The sequence below is a fragment of the Vipera berus genome (assembly GCF_964194415.1).
Source record: "Vipera berus genome assembly, chromosome: Z".
Taxonomy (NCBI): Eukaryota; Metazoa; Chordata; class Lepidosauria; order Squamata; family Viperidae; genus Vipera; species Vipera berus.
In genome coordinates, this window is record NC_138205.1 from 131664478 (window position 1) to 131685328 (window position 20851).

Consider the following 20851-nt stretch of genomic DNA (forward strand, 5'->3'; position numbering starts at 1 on the left):
TATTCTATTCTATTCTATTCTATTCTATTCTATTCTATTCTATTCTATTCCTTGTTCTGTTCTTTCTATTCTATTCCTTGTTCTGTTCTGTTCTATTCTATTCCTTGTTCTGTTCTATATTCTGCTTCATTCTATTCTATTAAAATATTCTATTAAAATCTTCCATTCAATCTGTTGTTTTGTAAGGACCTCCTGCTTGTACATGGGGTTGGACTAGATGACCTCTTGGTTCCCTTCCAACCTATTTATTCTATTCCTTGTTCTGTTCTTTCTATTTATTCCTTATTCTGTTCTGTTCTATTCTATTCCTTGTTCTGTTCTGTTCTGTTCTATTCTATATTCTGCTTCATTCTGTTCTATTAAAATATTCTATTAAAATCTTCCATTCAATCTGTTGTTTTGTAAGGACCTCCTGCTTGTACATGGGGTTGGACTAGATGACCTCTTGGTTCCCTTCCAACCTATTCTGTTCTGTTCTATTCTATTCTATTCCTTGTTCTGTTCTTTCTATTCTATTCTATTCCTTGTTCTGTTCTTTCTATTCTATTCCTTGTTCTGTTCTATTCTATTCTATATTCTGCTTCATTCTATTCTATTAAAATATTCTATTAAAATCTTCCATTCAATCTGTTGTTTTGTAAGGACCTCCTGCTTGTACATGGGGTTGGACTAGATGACCTCTTGTCCAACCTATTCTATTCTTTTCTATTCTATTCTATTCTATTCTATTCTATTCTATTCTATTCCTTGTTCTGTTCTTTCTATTCTATTCCTTATTCTGTTCTGTTCTGTTCTATTCCTTGTTCTGTTCTGTTCTATTCTATTCCTTGTTCTGTTCTATTCTATATTCTGCTTCATTCTATTCTATTAAAATATTCTATTAAAATCTTCCATTCAATCTGTTGTTTTGTAAGGACCTCCTGCTTGTACATGGGGTTGGACTAGATGACCTCTTGTCCAACCTATTCTATTCTATTCTATTCTATTCTATTCTATTCTATTCTATTCTATTCTATTCTATTCTATTCTATTCTATTCTATTCTATTCTATTCTATTCTATTCTATTCCTTGTTCTGTTCTTTCTATTCTATTCCTTGTTCTGTTCTGTTCTATTCTATTCCTTGTTCTGTTCTATATTCTGCTTCATTCTATTCTATTAAAATATTCTATTAAAATCTTCCATTCAATCTGTTGTTTTGTAAGGACCTCCTGCTTGTACATGGGGTTGGACTAGATGACCTCTTGGTTCCCTTCCAACCTATTTATTCTATTCCTTGTTCTGTTCTTTCTATTTATTCCTTATTCTGTTCTGTTCTATTCTATTCCTTGTTCTGTTCTGTTCTGTTCTATTCTATATTCTGCTTCATTCTGTTCTATTAAAATATTCTATTAAAATCTTCCATTCAATCTGTTCTTTTGTAAGGACCTCCTGCTTGTACATGGGGTTGGACTAGATGATCTCTTGGTTCCCTTCCACCCTATTCTATTCTGTCCTTTTCTATTCTTTATTCTGTTCTATTCTATTCTATATTCTGCTTCATTCTATTCTATTAAAATATTCTATTAAAATCTTCCATTCAATCTGTTGTTTTGTAAGGACCTCCTGCTTGTACATGGGGTTGGACTAGATGACCTCTTGGTTCCCTTCCAACCTATTCTGTTCTGTTCTATTCTATTCCTTGTTCTGTTCTTTCTATTCTATTCCTTGTTCTGTTCTTTTCTATTCTATTCCTTGTTCTGTTCTGTTCTATTCTATATTCTGCTTCATTCTGTTCTATTAAAATATTCTATTAAAATCTTCCATTCAATCTGTTGTTTTGTAAGGACCTCCTGCTTGTACATGGGGTTGGACTAGATGACCTCTTGGTTCCCTTCCAACCTATTCTGTTCTGTTCTGTTCTATTCTATTCTATTCCTTGTTCTGTTCTTTCTATTCTATTCTATTCCTTGTTCTGTTCTTTCTATTCTATTCCTTGTTCTGTTCTGTTCTATTCTATTCCTTGTTCTGTTCTATTCTATTCTATATTCTGCTTCATTCTATTCTATTAAAATATTCTATTAAAATCTTCCATTCAATCTGTTGTTTTGTAAGGGGCTCCTGCTTGAGCGGGGGGTTGGACTAGATGACCTCTGAGCTGCCTGCTAACTATTCTGTTCTATTCTATTCTATTCTTCTATAATTCTATATTTTTTCCATTCTATTCTATTCTATTCTATTCTATTCTATTCTATTCTATTCTATTCTATTCTATTCTATTCTACTAGAAAATAATTATAACCCCTCCCCACCGGCTTTCAGAAAACGAATATCCCCGGAGTCATGGGATCAAAATTTGGCCGCTCGGACCCTGACTCGTACTTGTGACGCTTTTTCTTGTCCTGTGATTCCCTTTTGCGACCTTCGGACTGGCCAAGTCGAGGGCGAAAGCCAGATTCACTTAACAACGTTGTTCCCAGCGCAAGGACCGCGATGGTTCCCTTAACAGCCGTGACCCGAATGGTCGCAAAGTGGGGCCAAACCCTGACCGCGTAGATTCCTTGCTTTACGACATAAAACGTCGGAGGGGAGGGCCCGTTGCGGTGGTAAGTTGAGGACCTACCTTTCCGATCGTCTTTCTCTCTGCAACAGTTCGGCCGCATCGTGGGAAGAAAGCGAGATCCAGGTAATCCTGGACTTAACGGCCGCAGCGGAGCCCACCCTTTCGGTTCCTTAAGCGAGACCTTTGTTCCCTGAGTTTGGCCCCATTTTACGACCGGTTGGCGGGGATAACGCTTCGAACGACTGCGGCCCGTACGCTTGTCGAAGGGGGGGGGGCCCGAATTCACCGAACAAGCGTCTCGCCGGGCGGTGGAAATTTGGGGCCGGTGCGCCGTCGTAAGACGGAGGACCGCCTGTAATTCTTGGCGCGGGCCTCCGGATGGCTTTCCTCTCGGTGTCTCCCCGTTCCGGCATTTTTCATTCTCTTTTCTCCTTAGCCAGTTTGCTGCGAGGCAATTTGGAGGCGGAACGTTAGATCCGCTTTTGAATCCGGATCTGCGCGGTATTTCTTGGGATTTCTCGGCGCCGTGAGCCCGGCTTCCGTCCACCTCCGGCGTGATCAATAACCCCTTCCTTACTGCTTTGAGATCTTCTCGCTGTTAAATATTCCGCCGGGACCTGAAGACCTGGCTCTTTTGAGCTTTCCGGCCAGGACTGAGACTTTTTAATTGTTAATTTTTTAACTTATTGTAATTGGGTTTTTTAAATCAAGAGTTATAGGGGTTTGAGATTTTTAATCAAGGATCATTTAATCTATTTTCATTGTTATTAACGTTTTGTATTGTAATGTTGTTTTAATTGCCTTGTGAACCGCCCTGGGTCCTACGGGAGAAGGGCAGTATATAAGTTCAATAAATAATAATAATAATAATAATAATAATAATAATAATAATAATAATAATAATTTATTTATTTATTAAATTTTTATACCGCCCTTCTCTCGAAGGACTCATAATAAAATATAATATAATATATATATAATATATAATATATAATATAATAAAATAAAATAATAATAAAATATTGATTTTTTTTTTTCCCCTCTTTTCCAGACGCACCCGAAGAGGAGAAGATGGAGACCGACACGGATGGAGCGCAGGCAGACAAAGTGAAGGTCTGACGGGGTTAAATCCACTGTTTTTTTCTTATCTTTCTTTCTTACTTTTTTTTTTTGTTTGTTCTCAACGCCAGATTCAGGGACTTTGAATTAAGAGAACTGTGGAGCTGTGGGGTTCTTGGTCCTCTCTGAGCTTAGGGAAGGAAGGAAGGAAGGAAGGAAGGAAGGACGGACTCTTGAGCTGGGGGGTTTCCTTGCAGACGTTTCAGGACCCAACTAGGGAACATCATCAGGGCTAGAAGGGAGGGAGGAAGGAAGGAAGGAAGGAAGGAAGGAAGGAAGGAAGGAAGGAAGGAAGGAAGGAAGGAAGGACGGACTGTGGGGTCCTTGGTGCTCTCTGAGCTGGGTGGTTTCCTTGCAGACCTTTCATGACCCAAGTAGGGAACATCATCAGTGCAGGAAGGAAGGAAGGAAGGAAGGAAGGAAGGACTGTGGTGTCCTTGGTCCTCTCTGAACTGGGTGGTTTCCTTGCAGACCTTTCATGACCCAAGTAGGGAACATCATCAGCGCTAGAAGGAAGGAAGGAAGGAAGGAAGGAAGGAAGGAAGGAAGGAAGGAAGGAAGGAAGGAAGGAAGGAAGGAAGGAAGGAAGGACGGACTGTGGGGTCCTTGGTGCTCTCTGAGCTGGGTGGTTTCCTTGCAGACCTTTCATGACCCAAGTAGGGAACATCATCAGCGCTAGAAGGAAGGAAGGAAGGAAGGAAGGAAGGAGGGAGGGAGGAAGGAAGGAAGGAAGGAAGGAAGGAAGGAAGGAAGGAAGGACTCTGAGCTGGGTGGTTTCCTTGCAGACCTTTCATGACCCAAGTAGGGAACATCATCAGCGCTAGAAGGAAGGAAGGAAGGAAGGAAGGAAGGAAGGAAGGAAGGAAGGAAGGAAGGACTGTGGTGTCCTTGGTCCTCTCTGAACTGGGTGGTTTACTTGCAGTCGTTTCATGACCCAAGTAGGGAACTAGTTAGGGAAAGAGAAGAAAGAGAAAGAAAGAAAGAAAGAAAGAAAGAAAGAAAGAAAGAAAGAAAGAAAGAAAGAAAGAAAGAAAGAAAGAAAGAAAGAAAAGAAAGATTGATTGATTGGACTGTGGGGTCCATGATGCTCTCTGAACTGGGTGGTTTCCTTGCAGACATTTCAGGGCCTAGCTAGGGAACATCATCAGTGCTAGAAGGGAGGAGGAGAAAAGGGACGGTGGAGTCCTTGGAGCTCTCCGAACTGGGTGGTTTTTCTTGCAGACGTTTCATGACCCAACTAGGGAACGTCATCAGCGCTAGAAGGGGTTAACCTCTAGCACTGATCACGTGACCTTGTTGGTTGGACTAGAAGACCTCCAAGGTCCCTTCCAACTTTTATTCTGTAGTCCCTTTGGCCAGGTCCTAAGAGTACAGGTAGTCGTCGACTTAACGACCGTTCTTGTAGTGACCATTCAAAGTCACCACGCCGCCCCCCCCCAAAAAAAAGCGACTTACAACTATACTTTCTCGTTTACGACCGTTGCAGCATCCCCTGGGTCACCTGATCGACATTCGGCGGCTTGGCAACCGGTTCATCCTTACAACCATTTCCTGTGTCCCAGGGTCCCATAAATTCCCCCCTTTCTGCAACCTTCCCACGAACCGGAGTCAGCCGTAACGGCCGCGTTAAACCAACTGCAGGGATTCACTTGCCGCCTCTGTGGCAAGAAAGGTCATAAAATGGGGCAAAATTCCCCGTAACCAAAATGTCCCGCTCAACATTGTGCTGATAAGTTGACTACTGAAAGTTGAGGACCATATTATTATACTTTCATGTATATGACGGTCGTAATCCGAGGACTGCATGTTGTGCTGTCAAGGGACGCTTCTCTGCGAGTCAGGTTGTTCCTTTTTCCTCTTTACTTCCGCTTCATCTCGTATGCGATGCGATTCTCATTTATTTTTCTATTTTTTTATTTATATTATATTATATTATATTATTATATTAAAGGTAAAGGTAAAGGTTCCCCCGCACATGCGTGCTAGTCGTTTCCGACTCTAGGGGCCGGTGCTCATCTCCGTTTCAAAGCCGAAGAGCCGGCGCTTGTCCGAGGACGTCTCCGTGGTCATGTGGCTGGCATGACTAGACGCCAAAGGCGCACGGAACGCTGTTCCCTTCCCACCGGAGTGGTCCCTATTTTTCTACTTGCATTTTTACGTGCTTTCGAACTGCTAGGTTGGCAGAAGCTGGGACGAGTAACAGGCGCTCACTCTGTTATGCGGCACTCGGGATTCGACCCGTCAAACTGCCGACCTTCTGATCGACAAGCTCAGCGTCCTAACCCACTGAGCCACCGCGTCCCTATATTATATTATATTATATTATATTATATTATATTATATTATATTATATTATATTATATTATATTATATTATATTATATTATTATATTATATTATATATATTATATATATTATATATATTATATATATAATATATATTATTATATTATATTATTATATTATATTATTATATTATATTATATTATATTTATTATATTATATTATATTTATTATATTATATTATATTATTATATTATATTATATTATATTATATTATATTATATTATATTATATTATATTATATTATATTATATTATATTATTATTATATTATTATATTATATTATATTATATTATTATATTTCTATACCGCCCTTTCCCGAAGGACTCAGGGCGGTTTACAGGGTGATTAAAACGAAAAATACAAAAGTTAAAAAACAGTTAAAACAATTATATCCATCCCTGAACAAATAAAAACCCCGGTTAAAATTAGAATTCTCAGCCTGGGCCTTTTTAATGGCCGGAGATATTAAATCATTCCTTTCTCTCTCTCTCTCTCTCCCTCTCTCTCTCTCTCTCTCTCTCTCTCTCTTTCTCTCTCTCCTTAACGCATTTTAGGTAGAAAGCAAAGGCGAGAACGAAATAGACGGGAACAAGTTAGCGGAAGGAGGCGAGGACGAGAGAATCGTAGAAAAAGAACAAGATAGCGACGTGTCTCAGGATTCCAAACACGGTAGGGGTGTGGGGTGTGTGTGTTTTTTTTTTAACGCCCACACAAACACAGACTGTGCAGGTCTTCTCCATTGTCCCGGGGGACGCCCCATAAATTTTCCCATGGCAGATGCTAACACAGACCAGGGCAGTAAATTTCCTGCCTTACATTTCACCAGTGCCCGGGCTGTAAATCTCGCTTTCGGAGCCTTGCATGCTTCACTTAGCAACTCTTTTCATTGCCCGGTTGTATTGTCCAGGGAATTAATACTACGCTTACAAGGCCCAGGCTAGAAACGTTAAGAGACAGGGGAGAAATATTACATTATATTTTTTTTACAGCTAAGCCAATTGGATCTGAAAGAACGAATAGGCAAAGCCGGGAAGATTTTGGTGTCATCTGCCCTACTTCAGATATGCGGGTTGTTCTCTAGTTATAACAGTTCGTGTAGTGACCCAACTTACAACAGCAGTGAAAAAAAGCGACTTCTGATTGTTTTTCCCACATAATGACCACTGCCGCATCCCCGTGGTAATGTCATCCAAATTCAGAGAGTGGGCAACTGACTCGTATTTATGACGCTTGCAGTGACCCGGGGTCATGTGATCCAAATTCAGACTCGTGGCAACTGACTCATATTTATGACGGTCGCAGCGTCCCGGGGTCACGCAATCCCCCTTTTTGTGACCTTCCGACAAGCAAGTCAATGGAGAAGCCAGATTCGTTTCACAACCGTGTTACTTGCTTGTAACAACTGCAGTGATTCGCTTAGCAACCATGGCAAGGAAGGTCGCAAAATGGGGGGGGCTCATTTAGCAAGTTTCCGCTTAGCAGCAGAAAATTGGGGGCTCAGTGACGGTCCTAAGTAGAGGACTGCCTGTAGATCCTATTCTTTCTGCATCTCAGTGCTTCGCATGGCTGCATTTAATCCACTCCGCGTCATGGGAAGAAAGCGAGATATAGATTGTCCTTGACTTAGGACCACAATTGAGCCCGAAATTTAAATTGCTAAGCGAAACAGTTGTTCAATGAAATTTGCTCTGTTTTGCCATGTTTCCTGCCACCGTTGTTAAGCGAATCTCATTGACTTTGCTCATTGGAAGGTCGCAAAAGGGGATGACGTGAGCCCGGGACACTGCAACCGTCATAAATACAAGTCAGTTGCCAAGCGTCTGAATTTTAATCCCATGCTACAGTTCCTCACTGGAGCCTCAGCATATACAGCTGGTCCTCAGTGTACAACCACAATTCATCTATGGCTAAGCAGGACGGCCGTTAAAGTGAGGTTTGCCCCCATTTGACGAGCTTGGCGTTTATTAAGTGAATCTCTGCAGTTGTTAATTCACATGATTGTGAAGTGAATCCGCCTTCCCCATTGTGACCTGGTCAAAAGGTCATAAAAGGGGGATCACGTGATGCGGAACGCAGCGACTCATAAATACGAGTCGTAAATTTGGAAAACAATCTTAATTCCCCTTGTCCAGTGCCACCGTAAGTTCGTGAGGTCACTAAACAGAACTGTCGTAAGTCGAGGACGGCCTGTATAGAGAGGGTCCACAGTTAGGATAGACCCGATAAAACACACTTTGCTAGTCATAACTGGGAGAAGACTAGTCGTCTTCTACTGAAACTTAAAATCTCAGACCTGGTCGATCAAGACCGCCGTGGGAATCGGAGGTGTGACCTGAGTCTAACCCGAGTTCCTTTGTTCAGACGACAAGGAAGCCGAGGAGAACAAGGAGAACTTTGACCTGGCCAAAGAGAAGGAAGGCAGCGGCGGGAAGCGGCGAGGCGAGCACGAAGTCTCCGAAGGGAATGTTGCGACGGCTGCAGCTGCCGCCCTGGCCTCAGCTGCCACCAAAGCCAAGGTTTGTCACGGCGGAGAAGATCTCCACGGCCTCCGATTTCCGCTGCTTTTCAATAAAAAAAAAACCGGCTTTGTCGCGACGTGCCAGGATTCGTGCGGCTGTTTTGTTTCTCCTTCCTTCCTGTTTCTTAACACTTTCCCAATGCCCCATTTGTGCACCTCGGCTTCAGCTGCCCGACGGGTTCGCATGAAACGGAATCTGTGTACTGCTTTAAAGGCTTCGATTGTCCGTTGGCTGAGATCGCCCCTGTGGAAAGTTTTGGCAACTCCCAACTTAACGGCCTTGATGGCTTGATTTCTTTTCGGCATTATGAAAGGCGCCAAGCTTTTCTTGTATCTCACAGCCTCGGCGGCCTTTTTTTTTTTTTTTTTTTTTGTAGGGAGGCTAACGCATTCCAGCTCCAATTTGCTGACGGGGAGGGTTGTGGGTCTGAAAAGAGCCCATTGTGTAGCCCTTGCAGAAATGGAATTGGAAAAACTTTCTCTTCCCCCCCCCCCCCCCGCCCCCCGGGTTTAATGCACGCTGCCGATTCTTCCTTTTCTTGCCGTTTCGGAGCTAATGAGCAGAGAATCTCTTTGCCAAGGAGGGCCGTGCGCCTTCCTCCTTCAGGATCTGCTGTACAAACTCCGAAGCGAAGAACACAACTCGTGTACGGTGCTTTTATCCAAGCAAGGCTGTCGTTTGCATTGTGGGCAAGCCAGCTTGCGAAAAGTGGCTTTCCCGTAAAGTAGTCCTCGACTTGTGACCACAATTGAAACCCTCCCACCACCACCCCAAAAAATTTCTGTTCCTAAGCCAGATGGTTGTTAAGTAACTTTTGCTGCCATTTTACTACCTTTCTTGCCCTAGTTGTTAAGTGAATCACTGGACTTACTAGGTTAGTCACACACTTGTTAAGTGATCCTTGCTTCCCCTTTGAATTCGCTCCTCAGACGGTCGCAAAAGGGGATCACCTGACACCACCACCCCCGCGCAACCGTCATAATTACGAGTCGGTTGCCCAGCATCCAAATTTTGAACACTTGACCATGGGGATCCTGCAGTGGTTGTAAGTGTCCTGAAAAGGTTGTAAGTTCACTAAATGAATGGTTGTAAGTGGAGGACCACCTACAATGCAGATATGAGTAAAAATGGGCATAGAAATTGCAGGAGGAGACTGTGTGTACCACCAAAACCCCTGTTTCAATGTGTTGTGGTGTCGGTGCTGCTAAAGACAAGAGCAAGGGACGCCCTAAGGCAGCCATTTTGCATCCCTTGCTCACAAAGTCTCACTGAGGACTGACAAAGGAAGATTCTAGCTTTTTATGACCTAAAATACAGGTAGTCCTCAACTTGTGACCCCAATTGAGCCAAACTTTCTGTTGCTAAGCAAGACATTTGTTAAATGAGTTTTCTCCCATTTGACGACCTTTTTCCCCACGCTGGTTAAGTGAATCCCCTGCAGTGGTTACGTTAGCAACACAGCTGTTAAGTGAAGCTGGCTCTCCCATTGACTTTGCTTGTCAAAAGGTCGTCAAAAGGGGATCACACGACACACACCCCCCTCAGGACATTGCAACCATCTTAAATATGAGTCATTTGCCCAGCATCTTGCATTTTAATCACATGACGGTGGAGATGCTGCAACAGTCATAAATGTGAAAAACGGCCGTAAGTCACTTTTTTCAACTGTTCTTCTAACTTTGAATGGTCACTAAACAAACTGTTGTAGATCGAGGACTACCTGCATTAATTCCTCTTGTATAGGCTTTGCTTTTCTATCTGGGATCCAAGGCAAATCCTTGTTTCATCCAGTAAACCCCAATCCTTATCACACCGGTTTGACGCCCCTCCAAATCGCAACACGGCTGACGAAACCATCCTACCCAGTCTCTCCCAAACACGTCACCTTCCAGAATCCCTGTTTTCAAGAGTCGTTTGAATAAATGAAATTTATTTCACCCTTGGGAATCCGTACGTCCCTTTGTGGTCGCAAGCAAGCTTTGTCTTAACACCGCTAATGGAGATTTAGTTCTTAAGCCGCCTCGAGGCGATTACTTCATGTTAGTGACGAGGAAGGATATAACGGTGCCTTCAATTTACCCTGAAAGAAATCTCGGCCTTAAAAACAGTTGCTAAGGCAGATCCCGCTGCTGTGCTGTTGGATCACCCTTACGGCAACCTCGATTAAGGTTTTTCTTAACCCTTTCCATCTCTGTTTCAAGCAAACCCCACAAGAATTGCAGAAGCCTGAAAGAGACGCCGATCGGAAAGTTGACAATGAAAATACGAGACGTTTTAAATGACAGAAACAAAAAAATACCCATCCAGAACTACCCCCCCCCCAAAAAAAAACACCACACTTCTGGTTTGGCCTTCGGGTAAACTGATTTCTCTTCTCCCTTAGCATCTGGCCGCCGTCGAGGAACGGAAGATCAAGTCTCTGGTGGCTCTCCTGGTGGAAACCCAGATGAAGAAATTGGAGATCAAACTTCGCCATTTTGAAGAGCTGGAAACCATCATGGATAGAGAGAAAGAGGCGGTAAGATTCGAACCTGGTTCCGTTCACTGTCTCGGACGGGGCCCCCCCCTCCGGTCTGACGGCTCAAAATTCCTCCAGATTTCTCGCGGTTGATTTCTTGAGAGCCCAATTTATCCTTTTTATCAATAACTCTGGGCAGTGCGCATACCTGTACACGGGCGGTCTTTGGCGCGCAGCCACAATGGAGCCCGAAATGTGTGTTGTTAAGTGAGACATTTGTTAATTGAGTTTTGCCTCATTTTGCGACCTTCCTTCAACCGCCCTAAAAGCGAACCAGTCGCCCGGTCTCTGGATTTTGATCACGTGATCATAGGGGATGCTGCAAAAGTCCCAACTCTGAAAAAAGAGTACGCGTCGGGGTTTTGTTTTTGTTTTTCAGTGCCGTCTTAACCGTACGGTTACTAAATGAACCGTTGTAAGTCGAGGACTAGGTGTAATAAACCCTAGAGAAACACGACTTCTCGCCACAGGTTGCCCCAAGATTGCCGTCGCTGAGTGGGACACTGAATTTCTCCAGTCTGACTCATTTAGCGACTCCGCCTTAGCCGTGATCTCTGTGAAGAGATTGATATATAGGCTTCTAACGTGAAGAAAAATCATGTATCTATCACTAGAGAATTGTTAGTGCTACTTCTCCTGAACAGCAACATTGCTGGCAACAATCCTGGGTTAGGGATCCCCCCTCCCCCCAGATGCACCAGGTGCACGTATGAAGGTCCAACTTAAGCCATGCATTGCTAAAAACCTAGGCGCAGGAATCTTTCAACTGAAAGTAATTTATTGCTCAAAGCTAAGGACAGGAATCTTCCAACTAAATTGATTTATTGCTCAAAGCTAATGACAGGAATCTTTCAACTAAATTGATTTATCGCTCAAAGCTAATGGTGGGAATCTTTCAACTAAAAGTGATTTATTGCTCAAAGCTACTGACAGGAATCTTCCAACTAAATTGATTTATTGCTCAAAGCTAATGACAGGAATCTTTCAACTGAAGTGATTTATTGCTCAAAGCTACTGACAGGAATCTTTCAACTAAATGATTTATTGCTCAAAGCTAATGACAGGAATCTTTCAACTGAAGTGATTTATTGCTCAAAGCTAATGGCGGGAATCTTTCAACTGAAGTGATTTATTGCTCAAAGCGGAATGGTGGGAATCTTTCAACTGAAGTGATTTGTTGCTCAAAGCTAATGACAGGAATCTTTCAACTAAAGTGATCTGTTGCCGAAACCCTTTGCTTGGGAATTTTCTCGGCTAGCAACACCTGCTAGGAATTCCATATAGGTCAGTGGAATTCAAGGGTGGTTGGACTTGGTTCCCTTGTGCCGATATAAGAATTCTAGGCTTCCCCTTTTTTTTCCTCTGCCCCCAGATTCTGCCATCCCTTCTACTACAAATGCCGACGTTCAGTCAGTTCATTTGCATCTTCTTTTTTTGCATTTGGGGAGCTGGTGACAAAATCTACCCCAAAGCCATGTCGTAGACCCCTCATTGGGCACCCCTATGGACACCCCTATGGTCAGATCGTGGAGTCCTTCCGGGCATCCCTTGGTCAAACTACAGAGTCCCTTCGGGTACCCCACCATCAATCCGTGGGGTCCCTCTCAGTCCGTCTTGGTCGATACATGTAGACTCTCCAGGCACCCCATAATCAATCCATGAAGTCTCTCCGGGCACCCCATGGTCACCCATGGAGTCTCCCCAGACACCCCATGGTCAACCCATGGAGTCTCCCCAGACACGCCACGGTCGATCCGTGGAGTTCCTCTGGGCACCCCACGGTCAACCCATGGAGTCTCCCCAGACACCCCACGGTCGATCCGTGGAGTTCCTCTGGGCACCCCACGGTCAACCCATGGAGTCTCCCAAGACGCTCCAAGGTCGACCCGTGGAGTTCCTCTGGGCACCCTCTAGATACCCCACGGTCAATCTGTGAAGTCCCTCTCGACACCCCGCAGTCAATTTGGGAAGTCCCTCTGCATACCCCAACGATCAATCCATGAAGTCCTTCTGGTCCATCTGTGAATTCCCCCTGGACACCCTGCAGCCAATCCGTGGAGTCTCCCCCAGACACCCTACAGTTGACCCGTGAACATCCTCTGGGGAGCCCGCGGTCTATCCATAGAAAGACTCCGGGCACCCCAGGGTCAATTCCCGCAGCCCCTCCCATCACCCCAAGGTCAATTCGTGAATTCCTTTCGGGCCCCTCGCATCCAGTCCGTGCTGACTCTCTGGGCACCCACCCTACGACGGTCGGTCCCCGGAGCCCCTCCGGAACCCCCACACTCAATTCATTCAGCCTTCGTTTTCTTAGTCTTGGCCCAACGACCGTCGCCCAGATCCCAAGTTGACTTCTCCGCCGTTGGGAGAACGTTTTAGGCATCGTTCTCGTCCTGACCCTTTGATCCCCTGGGGGGTTTTTTTTCGTAGCCCATCCCGTTTCCCCTTGGAGGTGAACCGCGTAAAACGGGGCGCTCCCACAGCACTACCCCACCTCTATGGTGGGCGTGCTTGAGACGGACGTGTGATTTCCCGGCACATTCTTCGCTCTTTCTCCGCCGGGTTTTCCCAATTTCCCTTCCACGCAAGAGAGCTTTTGTGCGACAACCCCCTCCCCGTCCCCATCCCCGCGTCTCTCCCTCCTGCTCTCTGCTGATTGGCAGATAAGGAAAGGACGGTTGCTAGGGGCGAAGGCAGCTTCCCCGTTGATTCCCTTCCCCACCCCCACCCCTCCCGCCCCGAGAAAATTACTCTCTTGCAGCAAGCAGCTGTTCTCGCCCCACGGTGTGTTAGGCAGCGGTTGCCGGCCTTTCCAAAAGAAAAAGGGGGGGGTGCAACGAAAGTCAAATTTTTCCCCTGCAAACTAGCGGGTCCCCGCTTCTCTCTGTCTCAGGCGTGAGCCGCGTCGTCGAATCGGGTGTTTTTTAGTCTCTTCCCGATGCAGAGGGGCGGAGAGGTGAAATTGACTACACAATAGTTTCAGTGTAACTCGAGAAAGTTGTCCAGAGCTTAGTGTCAATCTCACAAAAGGGAGAGGCGTCCGGGGTGGGGGTGGGGGGCCTTCACCCCAAGCGGACAAGCCACACCCGGGAGACTTAACTTGTAATTTTTCCCGTGTGTGTGTGTGTTTCGCATCACAACTGCACCTCGCACCCTGCAATGGCCCGCAGTGTTTTGTTAAAATTTTACATCGCACGCACGCACGTAACCCGGCCTAAAACGGGTAAGGATCGGAGCTTGAGAACAGGATTCCCTAGGCGATGATGATCATCCGAATCGGAAGTTGACAAGTGGAGACATTCCATTGGTCTTCATTCCAGGCACGGCAGATTCGGTCATTTTTTATTTTTATTTTTTTGGGTTACCGAGGCGTGACCAGAATTTAGGAATTTGTCCGATGTTTCAAATCGGTTGATTATTTCCTCCTCCTCCCTTCCCTGTTCCCGTTAAAATTCAGAGAGAAAGTTGGCACGATCTGTAAGAGATCCGTTGTCTTTCCGCTTCCCTTCTCTTCCGCGGGCTCCTAACTCCGACGGGCTTGCCGGGCGCAAACGTTTACGTTTTGTCGCTTTGTTGTTGTTGTTGTTGCTTTTAAAAAAGAAGGGACACCCGCCGTCAGCCCGAAAAACCGGCAGTGGCCATGCCCTGCACAATTGTTTCATTGGTGTCGGTTTTGCGAGTCGACTTGGTTGAAACCAGGAGAACAGTGAGTTCTAGTCCCGCCTTAGGCGTGAAAGCCCGCTGGGTGACTTTGGGCCAATCATCAGGAGACGGGGAGTTCTAGTCCCGCCTTAGGCATGAAAGCCAGCTGGGTGACTTTGGGCCAATCACCAGGAGACTGGGAGTTCTAGTCCCGCCTTAGGGAAGAAAGCCAGCTGAGTGACTGTGGGCCAATCACCAGGAGATGGTAACTTCTAGTCCCGCCTTAGGCGTGAAAGCCAGCTAGGTGACTGTGGGCCAATCACCAGGAGATGGTGAGTTCTAGTCCCGCCTTAGGCGTGAAAGCCAGCTAGGTGACTTTGGGCCAATCACCAGGAGACGGTGAGTTCTAGTTCCGCCTTAGGCGTGAAAGCCCACTGGGTGACTTTGGGCCAATCTCCAGGAGACGGTGAGTTCTAGTCCCGCCTTAGGCGTGAAAGCCCGCCGGGTGACTTTGGGCCAATCACCAGGAGACGGGGAGTTCTAGTCCTGCCTTACGCGTGAAAGCCCAGTGGGTGACTTTGGGCCAATCACCAGGAGACGGTGAGTTCTAGTCCCGCCTTAGGCACGAAAGCCAGTTGAGTGACTGTGCGTCAATCACCAGGAGATGGTGAGTTGTAGTCCCGCCTTAGGCGTGAAAACCCACTGGGTGACTTTGGGCCAATCACCAGGAGACTGGGAGTTCTAGTCCCGCCTTAGGCACGAAAGCCAGTTGAGTGACTTTGGGCCAATCACCAGGAGACGGTGAGTTCTAGTCCTGCCTTACGCGTGAAAGCCCACTGGGTGACTTTGGGCCAATCACCAGGAGACGGTGAGTTCTAGTCCCGCCTTAGGCGTGAAAGCCCGCCAGGTGACTTTGGGCCAATCACCAGGAGATGGGGAGTTCTAGTCCCGCCTTAGGCGTGAAAGCCCACTGGGTGACTTTGGGCCAATCACCAGGAGACGGTGAGTTCTAGTCCCGCCTTAGGCGTGAAAGCCCACTGGGTGACTTTGGGCCAATCACCAGGAGACGGTGAGTTCTAGTCCCGCCTTAGGCACGAAAGCCAGTTGAGTGACTGTGGGTCAATCACCAGGAGATGGTGAGTTCTAGTCCTGCCTTAGGCGTGAAAGCCGGCTGGGTGACTGGGCCAATCACCAGGAGACGGTGAGTTCTAGTCCCGCCTTAGGCGTGAAAGCCCACTGGGTGACTTTGGGCCAATCACCAGGAGACGGTGAGTTCTAATCCCGCCTTCGGCGTGAAAGCTACTTGGGTGATCTTGGGCCTGTCTCTCAGCCCACCTCACAGGGTTGTTGTAGGAAAGAAAAACAGGAGTAAGGAGGAGCACTCTGTACGTGTAATCCCCCTTTTTGCGACCTTCTGATGTGGAAGCCAGATTCACTTAACGACCGTGTTACTCACTTTGCAACCTCAGGGTTTCTTTCACCTGACCACGGTGGCACGAAAGGCCGTCAGATGGGGCAAAAAGCTCACTGCACATATGACTTTCTTAAGGACAGAAATGTTAGGCTCAGTTGTGGTCGTTCAGACGAGGACTGCCTGCAATCCCAATTCAGACGCTTGCCGACCGACTCGGTATTTATGACGGTCGCCGGGTCCCCTTTTGCAACCTTGCGACCGGCCAAAGTCAGAGTGGGCAAGCCCGATTCCCTTCCTCCCTTAACAACCCCAGCGATTCGTTTAACGACGGCCGCCGGAAAGGTCGCCAAACGGGGCCAAACCCCCGCTTTTAACAAGTGTCGCTTCGCCCCGGAAACAGGCTTGCGTGTGGTCGTAAGGCGAGGACTAACCCTCCCAGACCCACTATTTATGGCCGTGAATTTCAAAGGGATGCCCTGGAGCGATTTTATGAGCCGGGGAAAGCATGCTCCGGTGGTGGTTTTTAGGGGGGGGGGCTTGTAACCATGGTTTTTTTAAAGGGGGGCTCTCAGCCATGATTGCTTTATATAAATAAATATAAATAAAATTATTATTATTATTATTATTATTATTATTATTATTATTATTATTATTATTATTATTATTATTATTATTATTATTATTTTAAGGTGGGCCTGTAACCGTGGTTGTTTTCATGGTGGGCTTTTAATTCTGTTTTATACGGTGGGCTTTGAACCGTGGTTATTCTTAGAGTGCGCATTGAAACCGTGGTTGTTTTTAGGGGTGGCCTTTGAGCCTTGATTCTTTTTTTAGGGCGGGCTCTGAACCGGGGGCTGTTTTTATGGGGGGGGGCTTCGAACCGCCGATCGGTTTATGACTTTCCCCGTCTCGTTTTGTTTTCTCCCCCCCCCCCAGCTGGAGCAGCAAAGGCAGCAGCTGCTAACCGAGCGTCAAAACTTCCACATGGAGCAGCTGAAATACGCCGAACTCCGCGCCCGGCAACAATTAGAACAGCAGCAACAACAACAACAACAACAACAACAGAGCCAGAACTCACAACAGTCACACCAGCACGCCAGCGGTCCGGGCATGAATCCTCTGGGGATAACCTTGACATCGCACCAGCAGCCTCCCCCTTACCCCATGATGCATCACCAGATGCCTCCGCCGCACACCCCTCAACCAGGTGAGCGACGCCGGTCCGGCGTTCGGCGGGGAAAGAGTTCGATCCAGGCTCGGCGCCAGATTCTGACCGGATCCAAGGAAGCCAAGCACACTCCGGGTTTTTTATCAAGGGCTGGGGGCGCGTTAAGGTGGGGGAAAGAAAGCCGGGAGTCCTCGACTTGCGGCCGACGTTGGGGGCTCAGCGAGGCAGCGGTTTGAGTTGAGTCGCGCCTGCTTTTACCACCAATTCCTTCTCGCGGCGGTTGACTGAATCGGTAAAGGTAAAGGTTCCCCGGCACATGTGTGCTAGTCGTTTCCGACTCCAGGGGCCGGGGCAGAAGAGCCAGCGCTTGTCCGAGGACGTCTCCGTGGTCATGTGGCCGGCATGACTAGACGCCAAAGGCGCATGGAACGCTGTTACCTTCCCACCGTCGCGGTCCCTATTTTTCTACTTGCATTTTTACGTGCTTTCGAACTGCTAGGCTGGCAGGAGCTGGGACGCGTAACAGGCGCTCTCACTCTGCTACGCGGCACTCGGGATTCGACCCGCCAAACTGCCGACCTTCTGATCGACAAGCTCAGCGTCCTAACCCACTAAAGGGCGTCGTGCGGCAGCTGAATTTTGACCACGTGACCCTAAGGGGGGGTGGGAGGGAAATGCGGTGGTCATAAGTGCGAAGGCGGGGTGGGAAAAACAGTGGTCGTAGGTGCGAGGACTCTGGGGTGCTTGGCGGTAACTAGGTAACGTCATCAGCGCTAGTCCGAAGTCGGGTTTTTGGTCTCTCTATCCCGTGGCAGTGTCGGCGGGATTGCGGTTTTCTTTTCTTTTTTTCTTCTTTTTTTTTTCCCCTCGGTGGCTCGAGGATTGTTTTCTCCCCGATTGTTTGTCTGAGGTGAATCCCGGCTTATCTGCGTTTTTCCTCGTTTTTTTTTTTGTGGACTCCCTTGGTGCTCTCGGAGCTTGGGACCTTTCTTGTAGACGTTTCTGTAAGGATTCTCCTCGAGCAGGGGGTTGGACTGGATGACCTCCCAAGGTCCCTTCCAATACGATCCTGTAAGATCTCTTGCTTGAGCAGGGGGTTGGACTGGATGACCTCCAAGGTCCCTTCCAACTCTTTGTCATCCTATGATTCTGTAAGGGTCTCCTCCATCCGCAGGGGGGTTGGACTGGATGACCTCCAAGGTCCCTTCCAACTCAGTTACTCTATGATTCTGTGAGAGTCTCCTGCTTGAGCAGGGGGTTGGACTAGATGACCTCCAAGGTCCCTTCCAACTCTGTCATCCTATGATTCTGTAAAGGTCTCCTCCTTGCGCAGGGGGTTGGACTAGATGACCTCCCAAGATCTAGAAGGAAGGGGGAGTCTATATACTGTTGCTTTCCGCTGGAAGTCGTGGTTTACACACACACACACACACACACACACACACACACACACACACACACACAGGCCATTCTTAGTTCATCCGTTAGAAGATTGTTTTCTGCTTAATTGTTTGTCTGGGGTGAATCCCTGCTTTCTTGCAGACTGTCGTGACCCAACTGCGTAACATCAGCAGCGTTAGAAAGGAAGGAGATGTATGGGGGAGGGAGTGAGGAAGGAAGGAAGGAAGGAAGGAAGGAAGGAAGGAAGGAAGGATTGAGGATTGGATGGAAGGAAGTCGGTATATGGGGGAAGGATGAATAGAACGAAGATATGGAGGGATGGAAGGAAGGAAAGAAGTACAGGGATCAAGGGATGGAAGAAAGGAAGGAGATATAGGAGGAAGGGAGGAAGGATGGAGGGAGGGAGGAAAAGAAGGAGATATACTGGAGGAAGGAAGGAAGCAAGGAAGGAGCCATGCAGAGACATCTCAGCCAGCTGCTGCCTGTCTCATGAACCATTCCTCTTTTTCCCCCCCTGAAACAGCTGCTGTTTGTGCTCGGCTGTGCATTTGTGTATATGTGTGCGTTTGTATGTTTTCCTCTCAGCCTCCCTTCTTCTATGTAGGTCACCGCTTCCTCCTCTTTTTTTCCCTTTTTTTCCCCTGCTCTAGCCGTTCCACTTTTCCAGCCCTCCCCATCCTCTCTCCTCTTCCTCCCCACCAACCCTCCTTCTCTCTCTCTCTCTCTCTCTCTCCCCAGTCGCCCTCTCTCTCTTTTTTTCCTTTTCCCTCCCAATCTGTCCGTCTGATCGCAGCGTCTGAACCCTTCATCCGTTTTCGTTTTCCCTCTGCGTTTTTCTCCGTCCCACCCACCCCTCCTTCCTCCAAACAAAGCTCCATTTGTGTCATTCGCCACCGTGCAATCGCAGGATCGCCTGCCCCTTAACTCGCTCGCCCTAACCGTTCGTTGCGGGGTGGGTTGCTGTGCAAATCCGGGGTACAGGGAGCCGTTTCCCGCGGGGCCTCCGTGATGGAGTTTTGCACTTCGGTGTTTGCAAGAAAGAAAGAAAAAACCTCTTTTCCTCTGCTTTTATTTCGCCCCCCCCCCTCTCTACACACACACACACACACACACACACACACAGAAAAAGGCTTTTAAAGAGCACTTTACGGTACGTGCCGTTTCTTGCAAAGTAGAGCAGTGGAGGGAAAAATAGATATAGATGTTGTTGTTGTTAGCTGCGAAGTCGTGTCCGACCCATCGCGACCCTATGGACAACATTCCTCCAGGCCTTCCTGTCCTCCACCATCTTCTGGAGTCCATTCAAGCTCACGCCCACTGCTTCAGTGACTCCATCCAGCCACCTCATTCTCTGTCGTCCCCTTCTTCTATTGCCCTCGATCTTTCCCAGCATTAGGCTCTTCTCCAGTGAGTCCTTCCTTCTCATTAGGTGGCCAAAGTACTTGAGTTTTAGCTTCAGGATCTGGCCTTCTAAAGAGCAGTCAGGATTGATCTCCTCTAGGACTGACCGGTTTGATCGCCTTGCAGTCCAAGGGACTCGCAGGAGTCTTCTCCAGCACTATAGTTCAAAGGCCTCAATTCTTTGGCGCTCAGCCTTTCTTATGGTCCAACTTTCACTGCCATACATTGCAACTGGGAAGACCATAGCCTTGACTATACGCACTTTTGTTGACAGGGTGATGTCTCTGCTTTTTAGTGTGCTGTCTAGATTTGCCATGGCTTTCCTCCCCAGGAGCAAGCGTCTTTTAATTTCTTGGCTACAGTCCCCATCTGCAGTGATCTTGGAGCCCAGGAAAACAAAATCTGTCACTACCTCCATTTCTTCCCCATCTATTTGCCAGGAAAGATATAGATATAGATATATATTTTTCTCCTCGCTGATGACTTAAAAGCATTTTACGAAAGTCCTGGAGAAAAATAGTCCTCGACTTAACGACCGGAATTTCAGCCCCCAAATTTCTTCCAGGAGCTTTGCCTCCTTTTCCTGCCACAGTTGTTTAAGGGGAAATCCCTGCAGTTGGATCACATGATTCCCCACCCCCACCCCGGGACATAAAATAACGAGTCGGTTGCCAAGCGTCTGAATTTTCATTCCGCGACCTCGGGACACGGCAACCGTCATAAATACGAGTCGGTTGCCCAAGCATCCGAATGCTGATTGCATGGCCCCCGGGGGATGCTGCA

General features: G+C 47.1%; 1 protein-coding gene across 2 annotated transcripts in view; it reads left to right on the forward strand.

The window, feature by feature from the left end:
• SMARCC1 (SWI/SNF related BAF chromatin remodeling complex subunit C1) overlaps window positions 1-20851 on the forward strand; it is an 84192-nt gene that overhangs the window by 55436 nt on the left and 7905 nt on the right. For both annotated transcript variants that reach the window (XR_014028586.1, XM_081344882.1), the window contains exons 22-26: window positions 3593-3654; window positions 6560-6674; window positions 8367-8521; window positions 10908-11042; window positions 17035-17305. Coding sequence is in view for 1 of the 2 variants with exons in the window: in XM_081344882.1 (XP_081201008.1) it covers window positions 3593-3654; window positions 6560-6674; window positions 8367-8521; window positions 10908-11042; window positions 17035-17305 (738 nt within the window). In the remaining variant the exon portion in view is untranslated. The remainder of the gene's footprint in view (window positions 1-3592; window positions 3655-6559; window positions 6675-8366; window positions 8522-10907; window positions 11043-17034; window positions 17306-20851) is intronic.